General features: G+C 42.6%; 1 protein-coding gene across 1 annotated transcript in view; it reads left to right on the top strand.

Moving 5' to 3' along the window:
* Positions 1-12982, top strand: part of foxp1b (forkhead box P1b) — a 151759-nt gene that overhangs the window by 106323 nt on the left and 32454 nt on the right. The window contains 3 exon segments of the mRNA XM_038695446.1: positions 8844-8981; positions 9194-9316; positions 12740-12890. Of these exon segments, the coding sequence (XP_038551374.1) occupies positions 8844-8981; positions 9194-9316; positions 12740-12890 (412 nt within the window).

The raw sequence follows: 12982 nt of genomic DNA, 5'->3' as shown, positions 1-12982 counted from the left end.
GCAGAGCTCATTGTTAGTTATTAGCAGATGAGAGCAGTGGCTTGTTATGCAGGCGCTCTGTTTATTTTACCAGTGTGTTTGCGGACTGGAATGCGTCCCATGAACATTCCTTCATCCTTAGCCAAGGGTTTATAGCTGTTGATATGAGCTGTGTTTTAGAGCTCTGTTATTCAGCAGTGTGTTTATTGTCATGATAATTAACAAAGTGAGGTGTTAATCTTGCCTCATGCCTTTCCTCTAATTCTTTGTTAAGTGGGTTGCACAAGTTAGTGAACCTGATTTTACTGTTATAACTAAAAGTAGGTTTGATTAACAACCCATTCCATTTCTTTATGTTTTATGTACTACAGAAATTTGAAAAAGACTCATGGTTGAATTTAGATAAATGCTTGCGAAAGGTAAGATTTGTACAGTTAGAAGTTCAAAAATAGAAACAGTATGTATATGTTAACAGGATCCAGGCTTCTCACCCTGCCTTCTCTCCTATGGTGAGTTCAGTAGGATCTCCAGTAGGTGGCAGGGCCCTGTTTTCCTCTCCTGTCTTTTCCCCTTACTGAGTGCACATGGGTGTTAAAGAGTGTGATGATATTATGACAGCTAATTGCTCTCATTGGGATGGAGTTGGATGGATTGCCTGGTAGCTGGTATAATGTTAGCTATTAATGCAAGTGGTTTTAGCTTGTCTGAGGCCAAATTGTAGGATAAGTGTTTAAAAACTGGGAGAAAAAAAAAAGTTTATGCTGCTGTGGTAGATTTTACGACCAAATACACACAAAGTTGTATTAGTATATTGCAACCAGTTGCGTGCTACGGTGCAAGAGTACACATTAACATTAGTGGAGGAAATACAAGGCAAAACACCCTGTTCTCATAAATACATTATTTTGCTATAAAATATAATACATTGTATGAGCTTGGGAAATTTAAAAGGAAGAGAAAGTCAAAATAACTACAAAGTGTCTGAATTGTTTGTGCATTTGTTGTTTTCAGCATGTGAAATGAGTTGTGTCTTTGTTCTGGCACTGTAAACAATTCCATTTAGCAGAACAATAAAGGGGCTGATAGCAGGGCCAGTTGTCTTTCTTTCCGCTGGATAGCTGTGTTTACTTATCTGTTGTTTAATTAAAGGGCCTCTTTTCTTTAGGCTCCCATTGTTTCAATAGCACGGCCGGAGTCCCAGCAGGGGTCAAAGGGTTAACAGCCGTCAACTGTGTCTTTTTTTTTTTTTAAAGGGGCCCCCGCACAAAGGCACGGGTTCACCTGCAGCCCAGCCCGCGGCTCCCTATTGTGTGGCCCCATTTGAATTGATTATGTTTAGAGGGCTGGTTGTGATTGGTGGAGAAGGGCGTGGTTGATTGGATAGTTTTGTATCTTGTCAGCCAGGGAGCAACCTTGCGCGTGCAATCTGTCTGTATCCCGAGGAAGGTTGGAGACTCCACAGCACAGCAGCGCTTGTTCTCAGCCTCCCTGTCTGCCAGCCTGTGTGCCTCTACCTCTCTCTCACTCGCTCACTTACTCTCGCTCTGTCTGTGTCTCTCTCTCTCTCTCTCTCTCTCTCTCTCTCTTTCCCTCTCTGCGCTGCTCTCCGCTCTGCTTCACTCCACACCGCGTGGCCCAGCACTCTGTTTACCCTGCCAGCTAAATGGAGTTTGTCAGGTTTGTCAATATGATTGATTTCTGTGATTTTGCCAGCTTTCTTGTGTAAAAAACTTGACAATTTAATTTGACCAGGGAAAAAGAGAAAAGGAGGCTTATTGTCTGTCTATCGTTGGTGTTTTATCATTGTAATTGGTTAATTTTGTCATGCAGTTTGTATGAGAGAAGCAGTTATCCGGGGTTTACTTTGCCGTTGAGACTTGCAGAAAGCAGGTGTCATGTACGTTAGATCTACTGTGTAAGAATGTATTGCATTTCAAAACAAGACTGTATGGATTAGGTGCCTCTGTTTTCCTGTGTACTGTGCTGTGGATGGTATTGAGCATTTCACTTTGAGTTCAAGCAACAGTTTCTTTTGCTTTGTTTGTTTGTCAGTTTCTGTAGGAGTTACCTAACCATTTACAATAAGTTTCACAACTCTCATTTTATGCTGTTTGTTTAGTTTTGTTTACTTAACTGGTAACCAGTTAAGCAGGATCCGGTACTGTACTGTATGCTGTGTGAATTATGGAAAGGTCTAGGCAAAACAGGAGACAGGTTTGTCTTCTCTTTTACATTGTTGTATACTATTGTTTTTATCAGAAAATGTCATTGCTTTATTGTTTAGAATATTTCCAGGGCAAGGCATTTAAAGTATAATAATATAAAATATTAATTTTTTGTCACACATTGGGTTTTGCTGGTTGGTTGTTCAGTGTTAATGAGTGCTGGTTAGACTGTGCTTGCTCTCAGGCTATGGCCTGGACTAATCCTCACTGTCCTCATGGTGTCACAGTGAATTAAGACTGGCTGGCACAGCTCTATATTTGACACCGTCACCACAAAACCACGTTAGACACACGCTGTCACTCCAAATGTCATCGCTTATATCTTCCTGAAAAGTTAGAGTGTGTGAATGTTTTTACGTGCCTTTGCGTGTGTGTGTGTGTGTGTGTGTGTATTTGCAACAAAGGGACTGCGGAATATATTTAGGAGGGAAAGTTGTGGTCGTTTCCTTTCATGTTTGAGTCAGTCCTATTTGACAGCTTTGGGGTTTTACACAGAAGGCAGCTGTTGGCTTTCTGTTGTTTAATGACTGTAATGCATTTTAATTAAAATAATTTTAAGTAGTACACTCTTGCTCCTATAGTAAGGACTCACATGTGATTAACTTTCTAGAGTGTCGATTTTGTTTTTTTGTCTCTTTGCATTTGCCGTTTAGTCCAAACGGTTTTTGGGTGCAATGTTTCAGCACCTTGCGTCAGTGCTAAGAAAGTGGAAAAGGAGTGATGGAGGAGAATAGTGGACGAGAATATCAGATGGTTAAGGAGGAGTAGAGCGAAGCCTAAACAGGGTGCACCGTAATGCCGTGCAGCTGTGCCGAGACTCGCAGTTTGGGAGAGCTAGAGTGCGAGCTGATTGGGTTGACAGTTTGTAATCAAAGTTGATTTATTGTTCATTAGTAGTGCATTAGCCCTTTCAGGCAGGGGCGTTATTTGTGCAGTGGCCTGTCAAGGCGAGGGGCTGCCAGCACCTGTCATTTCTAAACCATGACATAGGCAACCAGATATTAGCTGTGTACCCGGAGAGGGGGGCACAGGGGGTAGCCGCCAGAGCCTCACGGCTCGCTGGGATATCCTTTACAGGGACGGTCTTTGCTTTGTACTGGAGCAGGCAGGCAAGACAGAGAGGAGAGACGGGGGAATAGTTTAGCAATGATATAGTGAGCCACCAGCTGCTCTCTGCTGTTATTCCCTGGCTTTCCTGACTAAAACATGTTTTTACATGAAAAAGCCTTTCATTCATTTAAGGGTCATTTCTTTTCGGAGTATGTGCGTCTCTGTTGCAGATTGGGAGATTAACTCTACACTTGAGATGTCATGTGTTTCAAAGGGTTGAGGTGGTAGGATAATGATGAGATTACATGGTGTAGTGTGTTTTGTGGCAGAAGATCTTTTTCACCACTCATCTCTGTCACGTCATAAATATTTTTAAAACATTAAGGAAAGTGATGGCATTGACATGTTGTGCATAGAAAATAAGGGTGAATTTCTAGGGTTGTGTGTGGACATTAACGTTTGACATATCCCATATTTTGACTTCATGCTATAAACCTTGCTGACCTGCTGCTACTGCTCAATATATATTTGATATAATTTTGTTAATTGGCTGTATACTTTATATGAGTCACATAACACAACAACATGAAGAGTGTCAAGAAGCAACACAATTTGTGGCCCCCTTGTCTGCCGTCATGGAAACAAGGATTAGCTTTGCGTTGCTGGTGTGCAGAGAATAGAAACAATCTGCATGAGGATGTGTCAGCTATTGTCTTTTGACTACAGTTTCATTTGAAAGGGATTTTAGAGGCTGTGATCTTAATTAAATCTCAGCTGACTCAAATAATGCATCTGAAGACGTGCACCGTTGCGTAACCGTGTAGAGCTGGTAAACCATAGATCGGGGCACGCAGTTGACCCCAACTGTGATCGTACGTTTCCAGGAAAGGTGAAAACTGTGGTGTGTAGGATGGTATTTGTCACCCTGAATTTGTAAGCCAGGTTTCAGAACTCAGTTGCCTTGTGGCTGTGAAATATACCCTTACAGGTGTGTTTTGAAAGGTCAAAAAGAGTGATGGACATTGGGCCACATGTCAAAATTTAAGGAAGCATTTAGGGCTTTTTTTTTTTTGTTAAAAAAATGATGTCTCTGTTTGGAAATGCTTACTGCATCAGTGTTACCACTTTAACGCTACCAATATTAATACTGATATTTTTTTTGCATGAAATCATCTGGTCATTGATGTTTTATTATAGAATAAAATCATAAATCAATAAAATATATTTTCTGAAATGCAAATAGTACATTATGAATGCTGTACTAAAACACGGTAGTGATGCAAAGGATGGTGGGTCTCTGTTCGTGTGTGTGTGTGTGTGTGTGTGTGTTGGTGGTGAGGGGGGGGGGCAGGTGCCCCGTGTGCTCTCCCCTCAGCAGTGGTCACTTGTAGAGGTGGCTGCCTCCAGTGTGGGAAACAGCATCCAGCTCACAGCTGAGCTGTTATTGTTGGGGTGAGAGCTCACTCACTTCACCGTGCAGTTTGTTTGTTTAAACCCGACACTGGACCCAGCTCCGCGGAAACCTGTTTGTTTGTAGTCGAAAAGTTAATTAAAATGCAATCTTAACTTTTGTTTTTACAGTTGCTGCAAATAATTTGAGCCCCAGCCCCCTCACGCATACACCTAATTTAGAATATATATAGTGTATGGTAAATGGAGACGAAATGTGGCCGTGATTATCCTGTTTATCTGAGCTGTAAACATTTTTAAAACAGCTTGATTGTGGATGAGGAGGAAGGAATTAAGGAGGTCTTAACACTCTCAACTCATGTAGGGATGAGTAGTTCTGTCGTCCTTTAAAAAAATTCTGGGATGCAAAATGTGTTCTTTTTAAACAAAACATCTTTTGTAACAGTTTATATATCAAGATATTATTATTAATATTAATAATCAATTCAAAAATCATTTGTATTTTTATTATTACTATTATGGGAAAAGGTTATCAGTGTGAAAATACTGCGTCTGTTTTTTAGAGGGAAATAAATGCTCTCCACCTCAGAGATTTCAATCAACCTGAATGGGTAATGTGGAATTAGTCTTTCCAGTCTTGCCGACGACTAATTATGTTCACACATCACTTAAGTACAATAGCTCCCGTGAAATCCTCATTTCGGCGACATTTTCATGCAGGAGATCATAGTCAGGATGGGAAGTCGTTTCCTTGCGCCACTGCAGGCCAAGGTAAAACAACAGCATCAAACGGACTACGCTCTGTGATTTCTCTAGGGCTTGTTATTTCTTTTTTACTTCTCCATTCCATTTGATGCCCCTCCAAAACAAGATGACCCTGGGGAGCACAAATGAAAATTTGATAATTCTCTTCTTTTTTTCTTTTTCATTTTTTCTTTCAGCCCAGTTGCACCTTTGCAGCCAGTGAAATGCCTGTGCCGGTCTAACTGACATTCACCTCCTTGTCCCTCATTTCCGTTCCTCTTAATTGCCTCAGTGCCGGGGAAAGGGGCTATCTTACAGCCTCGTTCACCTCTACTCCTTTGACCTCTGACTTGTGAATTGGGGGGGGTGGGTTGCTTTGGGAGCATCTTCATAAACTCTAAAACAGTGACTGTCTATAATAATGTCATGACATATCCCGATCTTTGACAAGAAAGAATATATTTTGTTTAAAATTGGGAAAAATAACATTTAAATGAATAATTGTAATTTGTAATTTGTAATAACTGTTTTGTTCTTTATTTAATACAGGTACATTCTTACTTTGTATGGATAGTATGGTTTTGCTGCTCATATACAGTGTGTTATGGGCTGAATGTGCTGTATGTGCTTGTGACAGTTAACATGCCACAGTGTAGAAACGTGCGTGTGTGTGCTTGTGTTTGGCCAACCGGCCTGTGCTGGTATACATTGCCTCCAGTCACTTTGCAGCTGTGTGAGAATGTTCCAGGTTTGAATGTTTATGTATGGGAGGCACCTGGCGAGCACCACACCTTTGTAGAATTCATAAACGTCAGCTATTTCTGGCATCCTCAGAATGTCCTCTTTTTCACACCCTCATATTGGTAGAGTAGATTAGAGCTGGGCTCAGTGGATCCCTCCAGTTATTAGCCCAGTACGAGGCTCCTTTTAGACTATCTTTAGATGGTAATATATTTTTGTGGATCATCTGGAGTCATGATGTTATCCAAGAGATAAGGGAGTGCACCATATGGGAGAGCTCTAAATGGCGACTGGCGTCCTGTGTTTGCGTTAAATGGGCATGATACAGTGGCCAGGGCAATATTTTTCAGTTAAAGTGCTCCCTCCCGCCCTTCCTCTCAATAGGATCCAGTCTTAGGCAGATTTTCACTCCTTCAGCACAGGATTAAATGGTAGTAGTTACATTGATCAATAGGTTAAGAAGCATACAATCCCTCTTGCTGCTAATGACCTCAGTAGTAATGGGTAATAAAATGGGGGTCTGTAATAGCCTCTTGCTGGGGCTGTGCACAGAGGAAGCTGCTCTAGCTGTAGTTACTGTGAGCCAGACACTCCTGACAAGGCGAAGTGTGAAACCATGATGAGATATACACCCAAGGTGTAAAGAATTAAGACAGTTAAATTGAAGGGAATCTCAGTGTAATTTGTAATGAAATTGGCAGCTATTGAGAGCTGGTTAAGTGTGTAAAATCTCTGTGTTAACTTGGAGTTTGCTCTCCCCTTTTTCATATCACACTCTATATAAATATGGCATGACAAAATGATTATGCATTTGAAAATAAGACAAAATTTACAGCTTTAACACGGTAGTAAAAAATAGAGCATGACAAGTATGGAGTAGATTTTTAATGCATGCAGTTAAAGTAAAGCTTAAGGGGGGGGGGGGCGCATTATTATTTATCCTCGTTGTGCGTGGGGGGTAAATGTCATGTTTAGACGGGAACTATATTTCACATCATGTATGGCGCTTGCATGTCAGCAAGACAGGGTTGCTAGGTTGACCTTCAAAATAGTTCATCAAAATTAGCGATGCCCAGAAAAAAAGGACTTCCGTGGATAATGACTGTGAAATTAGGAAATGGGAGACCGGGGCTATGCAAATGACAGGACAAGTCATGTGCAAAAGTCAAGATGAACTGCATATTAAGACATAATACAGGGGGGAATTAATATTGCATTTTCCTTCTTGCGCTCCTACGCCTGGTGCTGGGGATGAGAAATGTGAAGTGTGTGTTAGTCCTGGGTGGGGCTGAACCTCCTTCCCTCTCTTGGGGCTGGAAGAACGCAGCACAGTGTAGTCTGGCACTGCTCAATAAAGTTAACGGAGAGCATCAAAGCTGGTCTGTCCTATTTGACATCACTGCCCTTTCCTCTGTATTTGCAGTACAAGCTGTTCATTATGACAGCGCTTTGTTTTTGTTATATGCTACGGTGGGGAGAGCCAATAAGGTGATATGCATGCAGGGTGTGCCCCTTAGTTACCGGGCGAGATTTTTAACAGCAAAATTACATTCAGAAATGCATGAAAAATTCAAAGGGTGTCATTAGCTATAAGACGGCCACACAATTTGGGTAACCTTGGTGAAGACAGACTGTCACCCGTTATGTCCTCTCAGCTGCTGACAACAGCCTGAGAGACACAAAGCACATTGTAACACACACATATGCACATCCATACCAACGTATCTGTGCACATACACAAGAGAATGTCGCCTAAACATGTTAACAACTGCAAAGAAGCTGCACTATCAAGTACATCTTAGTTGCTGTTTGTCATCCAAGTGTCAAGGAAAGGAGATTTTAATGGTATTGCACATCATAGTTGTGAGTGGCAGCATCCAGACACACTCGGAGTCCTCTACGCCGCCGGAGCAATTAAGGCACCCTGACAACTGTGGGGGCTCTTTCACTGTCACAACAAATCACTTGTTTTGAGGAGTCATGCTCTCACACCTTTCTACTGGGAGTTAGTTAGAGGCCTGCGTGTTCTTCACCGTGGCCCCTCCTCCAGGCGCTCTACATCTTCACAATAATAGATCGCTGTTGACAGCGTCTCTAATGAAATGTTCTCACATGACATGTCGTGCGTGTGCGATGAGCGAACCGCAGCATTTTTGAGGCAATCTTTCACGTCCTCAGGTATGGCATATTTGCCATGTTGTATACACGGGCGAGCTCTGAGAAGCATCGCGGCCGATGCAGATCATATCAGATGGTGTTGAGGGGTTTTGTGTGAGAGGGGAAGGTCGGAAGATGGAGGATGGGGTGGATATGGTGGCCATTTACTCCACAGGCATGTTCCACGCCTTGCTGTCTTGTGTCCTTTAGCCCACCTCAGTCTGGTGTGGTGTCATAGCGGTTAGAGGGGTTGAAATGTGTGTGTTTGTGTGTTTGTTGGAGGGCATGTGCAGCTTATAACACATCAATTTGACACTTGATGACGCTATCCCTTCCACCTTCATGTTATTCCATATTTGATCAGAGTTTGATCCTTTCACCTATTGCATGTTGGGATGGGCTTTAGCCCGCACGTGACTATTAACAGGACTAAGAGGGTATAGAGGATGGTTTGCTTTTTGTTTCCTGCAGTAATTCTGTATTGTATCAGTGGATTTTGTTTTTACATCTATCTGCTTGTTCTGTGTGTCTGTGCAGGTTCCAGTGTCAGTGGCTATGATGACACCTCAAGTGATAACTCCACAGCAGATGCAGCAGATACTTCAGCAGCAAGTCCTGAGCCCTCAGCAGCTCCAGGTTCTTCTCCAGCAGCAACAGGCCCTCATGTTACAGCAGGTAATGTACACCTGACATTCATGTCATGAATTATTTTGTCAGACAAGGCATAATTTGTTTCAAATAGTGGATGTCTCTGTTTGGAGTTTAAAATAAATATTATGTATAGACAACAGACTGTATATTATTTTTCCCCCAGCCTTAAAGACAACATTCCTCAAAGTATTGGAAATTCTAACAAAACCCAATGCATTTTTTTGCCTTTTCTGCAGCAGCAACTCCAAGAGTTCTACAAAAAGCAGCAGGAACAGCTCCACCTCCAGCTTTTACAGCAGCAGCAGCAGCAGCAGCAACAGCAACAGCAGCAGCATGCAGGCAGCAAGCAGAGCAAAGAGGTAGGCTGACATCACTCCAACTGCCTGCCATTACCAAACCCGTTGGCCAGACAGAGCATGGAAGGCATGTGTGCTCCCTCCCTCAATCCCATCTGCTTCCAGACTGTGGTTAAAGCAGAGAGGAGAGGGGGAAAATCAAGTGCACTCATGCTTCTGATTAGCATGTCACTTGCTAGCTAAATGGTAACAACTGACTGATACTGTGCTAAGAACACAGTGTCTCTTTTTCTGAAGCCATCTCCGCATTAAATTTATATATTTTATAGAGTCTGAGCCTCAGTCCATTGTTCTAGGGTTTTTTTTTCAAGTAAACAAATGTCCTATACAACAAAGAAATGACCGTTCCTGTGAGCCTTGTGTAGGACATAATGAAAGGCAGAAGGGAGAAAGGCAGAAACACGGAGCATATAAATCTGAGAGGCTTTTCTCGGTAATTAACATGGAAATGGCAGAGGAAGAGAAGGCATGTAATTGTGAGATATCAGTGCAGAGAGCGCTCCCAGCTTTGTTGCCTGTGTTGAGATTTTTTTTTTCTCCATCTTTCTTGCTCTCTCTCCTTCGCTCCCTCCAGTACAGCAGGGCTTGCTCATAGGCAGCAGCTTAATGCGTGTTAATGACTGGAGGATACAGGCATCACTGTGGACAAAGCAAATTATTATTGTGCGGTCAGAAGAAGTTCAAAGACAATCTGCACATTTTTGCTCCCGTCCCCAATGAGTTCCATGTTTGGAGAGTAGTGGAAGTATAGAAAATTAAGCCCAATGTTAAAAGCACACCCACACACATATCCACACATGCTCACACGTCCGTGTGCTGTCGAAGCTCCCAACTTCAAAGTCGTAGCTCCCTAATTAATGAACCGCGGGCTTCAGTTTGGACAAGTTGTGGCGTGATGCTCCCATAAATCAACATGACAGCAGGGCTCCTCGGCCTCAGATAGGGCCTGTCACCAAGTCGCATCTGATGTAAACACTAGAGGAGCAAGGGAGAAAAGGGGGGTGGGGGGTGGCAAGGAGGTGCAATTGATCAGTTGAATGGAGCATGAGAATAAAAGAAAAAACAACTTTTGAAGCATATTATGTATGATCACAGGAAATGGATGCAGCCTCGAGAGGCTCTCCCCCTCTGCCGATGTTTTCTTTCTCTCCCCATCGCTCTCTCTTTTTTCAGACGCATTTCTAGCAGCCATCAAAAGACAGAATAAGAATTACGCAGTGACTCCCCTGTGGCTGCCAGACAATAACCCCCTGTTGTTGCTTTGTGCCTCTTTTATTTTAAAGACATCAAAATTTAGTTTTTCAAAGATCTTTAACTTTATATTTGAAGCTTGACAATAAAGGCCTGCCATTGTCACTCTTTATCATTTGTCAGGGACTGTATTTTTCTCTCCCTCGTGCCACTTCTTGTTAACCTCTTATTTGGTCTATTGGGTCTGGGGTTTTTAATGTGTCTGCATGCTGGGAGCGCACAGGAGCTCCTGTCAGCTGATGGGACCAGAAGAAGAAAAAAATGTGAAGGGGAGAGAGTTAAATTCATTTGCAATACTTTTCTTTCTTCCTATTTTTTTCTGAAAAGCCACCCTCCTTTTATTTAGCGTTTTGATGAAAGACATTGTTCCATGTGAAATCCCACCCCCGTAGCACTATTATCTTTGTCTCAGGCTGTCAGGGAGGAGCTGGAGAACACCACTGAAAACCACTGAAGACATGAGAAACTTTTCTCACACCGAGGAGAAAAAAGAACTAGCCACCTTACATAAATAGGACAGATCACAGGCCACCTACTTCCCAAATTTCCCTGAAACCTCTGTGAGATCTCTATCATGTCTCTTTTTTAGCTTTTTTCTCACTTTAGTCTTAGCACATTTAGGGTTAGATCACACATGAGCCTGTGTGGTTACTCCTCACTTATGACTCTCTGCTACCACTGTCAAACCATCTTTTCCCCCTGATTGATCTAATGAGACGACCCTGCTTGCTGTAATAGACCAAGGCAGTCCAGAGCTTTATTTTTAGTGAGTCATTGCAGGGGCAGCAGGCAGGGTGTGGGGCAGGAGGAGGGAGAGGACGGGAAAGGAAGGCCGCTAGACCCTTTTGACAAGCCAAACGGGGGTGGTTGGAGGGGACGCGTTTTATCTGGCTGTTTCAGTGGTTTCAGATCCGCCAGCAAGTGACCTGACAGCCACGTTGCACCGAGACCTTTTTTGTATGCTCTCAATTGTGAGAAGTAAACAAAGTGGTGTATCCTGTGTTTGGTAAAAGGGTGCGGTGCACAGCTTGGCAGCCCCTGCACTGCTTTTAGTGTCCCCTCCTCTCCTCCCACCCACTTGACAACTGGCCTTGTATACTCATAAACATGCCTAATATCCTGTTGAATCTCAGGCAAGCTTATTTTATCCTTATCTATTAGAAAATGCATAAGGTGTCCTGATAGATTGTGTTGTTTAATTGATAATAAACATTTTGGCGAGTTGACTGTGGATTTCTTGAGAGCAGGGATTGATGAAATGGTTAAAAGTAATCTCTCTCCTTTGTGCCCCTGTTATCTAAATAACATCTCTCGTTTGTTTTGACTCATAGGAGATTGGGGATATTAGATCATTTCCTTCTATTTATTATTCTGACTTTGTCTTCCATTCCTTTCCATTTTCTTCTCTACTGTCATATCACTTTTTCATCCTATCAGAGTTCACACGTTTCACTTACCAGAGCCAACATTTTCCCCCTAACCCCTAAAACAGTGAAGGCACACCAGCTTTTCATTAAAAATTCCTTGATGAAAGAGACGTACCACAGTTATATCAACAAAACAGCTATCTCTCAGCCAGTCCACAGTATGTGATTGAACAAAGCTTGCTGCGCTGGCTGGGGAAGAGTGTATCCCTGAGCTCAGCGCCATGCCTGGGAGAGTTGTGAGAGTTGCTAGGGTGGTTATTAAGCACTTTGATTTAGTCACACGTTGTTTGCTGAATTATGAATGGCTGTAATTAAATTCCTGTGGCTCTTATTATGAATGATTAACTATGTTGTTTCATTGTTTGTCATTTGCCTCCCGACTCCTCGTTAATTAAGAGAGAGAGAGATGTATATTGTACCTGTCTTAAGTGGGCCCAGGCAAACCCACAGTAAAGGCAACGTTTATGAAAATTACACTGTGCTTTTGTGTGTTAGCGCACGCAAAATTCATTAACTTTGAGTATTATGAATAAATGTGTTACATTTAACAACCTGAACTATGAACTCTGTGGTCTTGAACTTAAAATGTTTTTCTTCAAAGGAATCCAGTAATGTTGAAACCTGAAATTCAGCTTTACATGTTTGCGGTAGCTGTTATGCTTCTATATGCAGTATGTGTGTGTTTACTGATGGTGTTCCGCTCTATCTTTTTGTGTGTGTGTGTGTGTGTGTGTGTGTACGCCACCAGCAGCAGGTGTCTGCACAGCAGTTGGCCTTTCAGCAGCAGCTCCTGCAGGTCCAGCAGGTCCAGCAGCAGCATCTGCTCAACCTTCAGAGGCAAGGGCTGCTCACAATCCAGCCTGGACAGACCGGCCTGCCACTGCACTCCCTCACTCAGGGTCAGTACCAGATATCACAACACTGTACTGAACTACTATCCTGCAGCTCTTCAAATCCAAACAACATGTCAAAGCAGCAACTCAACTCTTCA

This window comes from Micropterus salmoides, unplaced genomic scaffold (assembly GCF_014851395.1).
Source record: "Micropterus salmoides isolate LMB-PRFRI ecotype aquatic unplaced genomic scaffold, ASM1485139v1 Ms_hic_scaffold_4, whole genome shotgun sequence".
Taxonomy (NCBI): domain Eukaryota; kingdom Metazoa; phylum Chordata; class Actinopteri; order Centrarchiformes; family Centrarchidae; genus Micropterus; species Micropterus salmoides.
Note: the sequence above shows the minus strand (reverse complement) of the source record. Positions and strands in the feature narration are given on the sequence as shown.